The sequence below is a fragment of the Camellia sinensis genome, chromosome 10, assembly GCF_055761805.1.
Source record: "Camellia sinensis isolate YWXY chromosome 10, ASM5576180v1, whole genome shotgun sequence".
Lineage (NCBI taxonomy): Eukaryota > Viridiplantae > Streptophyta > Magnoliopsida > Ericales > Theaceae > Camellia > Camellia sinensis.
The window spans coordinates 125102476-125104387 of record NC_138970.1 but is presented as its reverse complement, the minus strand read 5'-3'; the positions used below and the strand labels follow the sequence as shown (position 1 = coordinate 125104387).

General features: G+C 42.4%; 1 protein-coding gene across 1 annotated transcript; it reads right to left on the bottom strand.

The window, feature by feature from the left end:
- Positions 1 to 890: 890 nt before the first annotated feature.
- Positions 891 to 1280, bottom strand: LOC114260290 (uncharacterized). Its single transcript, XM_028200373.1, has one exon. The coding sequence runs from the start codon at positions 1278 to 1280 to the stop codon at positions 891 to 893; it is 390 nt and encodes a 129-aa protein (XP_028056174.1).
- Between the last annotated feature and the right edge of the window lie 632 nt (positions 1281 to 1912).

Here is a 1912-nt window from a genome sequence, read left to right as displayed (position 1 = left end):
CCTTGTTTGAGATATCTCCATTGTGTTGCCACCGACGGTTTACCGCATGGGTTTGTCCGGAATGTCATCCCTTGTATTATATTGATGCTAGTAAGCATCCCTTGAAGCTTTGAAAGATTTGATAGATGAACTTGGTTCATCCCTTGATTTTGTACAATTATGATATGTATTGTTTGATAAAGATCTCGGATGTCATTCATTTAAACATTTATTACTAATATCATTCACTGAGTATCCAAGCTCACCCTCTCCATATATATATGTAGGTGACGAGCAAGAAGGCGGTAACGCCTAGATGATTATTTGCAAGTTATTTGGATTCATATTTTGTAGCATCTTGAAGATTATGCTTCTTGGCTTGGCCATTGTAGTTCGTTTTGTATATGTCGGCTTGAGAAGCCTTTTGATCAAGATGTAATATGCATTTGTTTTATTTGTACTCAAGTTGTAAAACCACGTTACGTATGACATTTCATTTTATCTATGCACAGCTCTTGTAGAATATTTAGATTTAAATTTATTACTTCCGCACATGTAAGCCCCATATGTATACTCTGATTGTGTGTGACTTGCAAGTTGGCCTTTGGTAATCTCGGATTACTGGCCTTCATGGCACCATTCTACTAGGGGCGGAATGGGGTCGTGACAATAAATCCCCAACTAAGATTAAAGTATAAATTTAATTTCATTCAACTCGTTACAACCTTTCCCTCTTAAAGAATTTTGTCCCCGAAATTTAAACTAGATAACCTCGCTGAATCAAAATCAACTACAACTGTAGAAACGCAATCATGGCATGATAACACAACAACCTCCCAATTAAACATAAGAAATTCACCCTATTTCGTAACATATGCAGTGTACATCCTAATATCAAAATAACATTTCTATTACAACTCTCTAACATCGATAAAAAGGTCTGGATTCTTCTCACAGACTTCAGCCTCACGTTCCCAAGTCGCCTCCTCAACCCCGTGGTGTCTCCATAACACTTTCACCAAGGTAATTGTCTTACCACGCAAGACTTGATCCCTAGTGTCTAAGATCCTCACTGGTCTCTCCTCATAAGAGACATCCTTGTCCACCTCTAACTTAGTCCAATCCAACACATGTGATGGATCGGGCTCGTATTTCCGAAGCATAGAAATATGAAAAACATCGTGAACTCCAAATAGTGGTGGCGGCAAGGCTAACCAATATGCCACTTCCCCAATACGCTCCAAAATCTCAAAAGGCCCAACGAAGCGCGGAGACAACTTCCCCTTCTTCCCAAACCTCATCAAACCCCGCTTAGGTGAGATCTTAAGAAATACATGATCCCCAACCTCAAAAGATAACAGCCTCCTCCTGCGGTCGACGTAGCTCTTCTGACGACTCTAAGCTGTAACCAATCTCTTACGGATAAGAGCAATCTTCTCTGTCGTTTCCCGAACCAACTCCGGGCCTATCATAGGTGCATCACCCACCTCGGCCCAACACACTGGGGATCTACATGGTCCACCATACAAGGCCTCAAATGGTGCCATGCCAATACTCGATTGGAAACTGTTGTTGTAGGAAAACTCCACTAAAGGCAAGTGCTTCTTCCAAGACCCCTCTCCACCTTACCACTAGCAATCTTCTCCTGGATGGTCTCAACCTCCGGATCACCCATCTATGCCTCAATAACTCGACTCACTAGTGTAGGTTGTGCAACTACAGTAAACAAGGTAGCCAACTCAGCAGACTCACCAAGATACAAGTCAAACTCGCCGATAGGACCCAACATCTCCCATTCCCGAACAACAATACAAGCTGCCCTGCCAGAGGATTTCCAACTCAAAGCATCGGCGACAACATTGGCCTTCCCGGGATGATAATGTAACTCGAAGTCATAGTCCTCCATGAACTTCATCCACCTCATCTGTCTCAG

Coding starts and splice junctions, on each gene's coding strand:
- LOC114260290 (XM_028200373.1), bottom strand. CDS start 1,280: ATGAGGTTTGGGAAGAAGGGGAAGTTGTCTCCGCGCTTCGTTGGGCCT.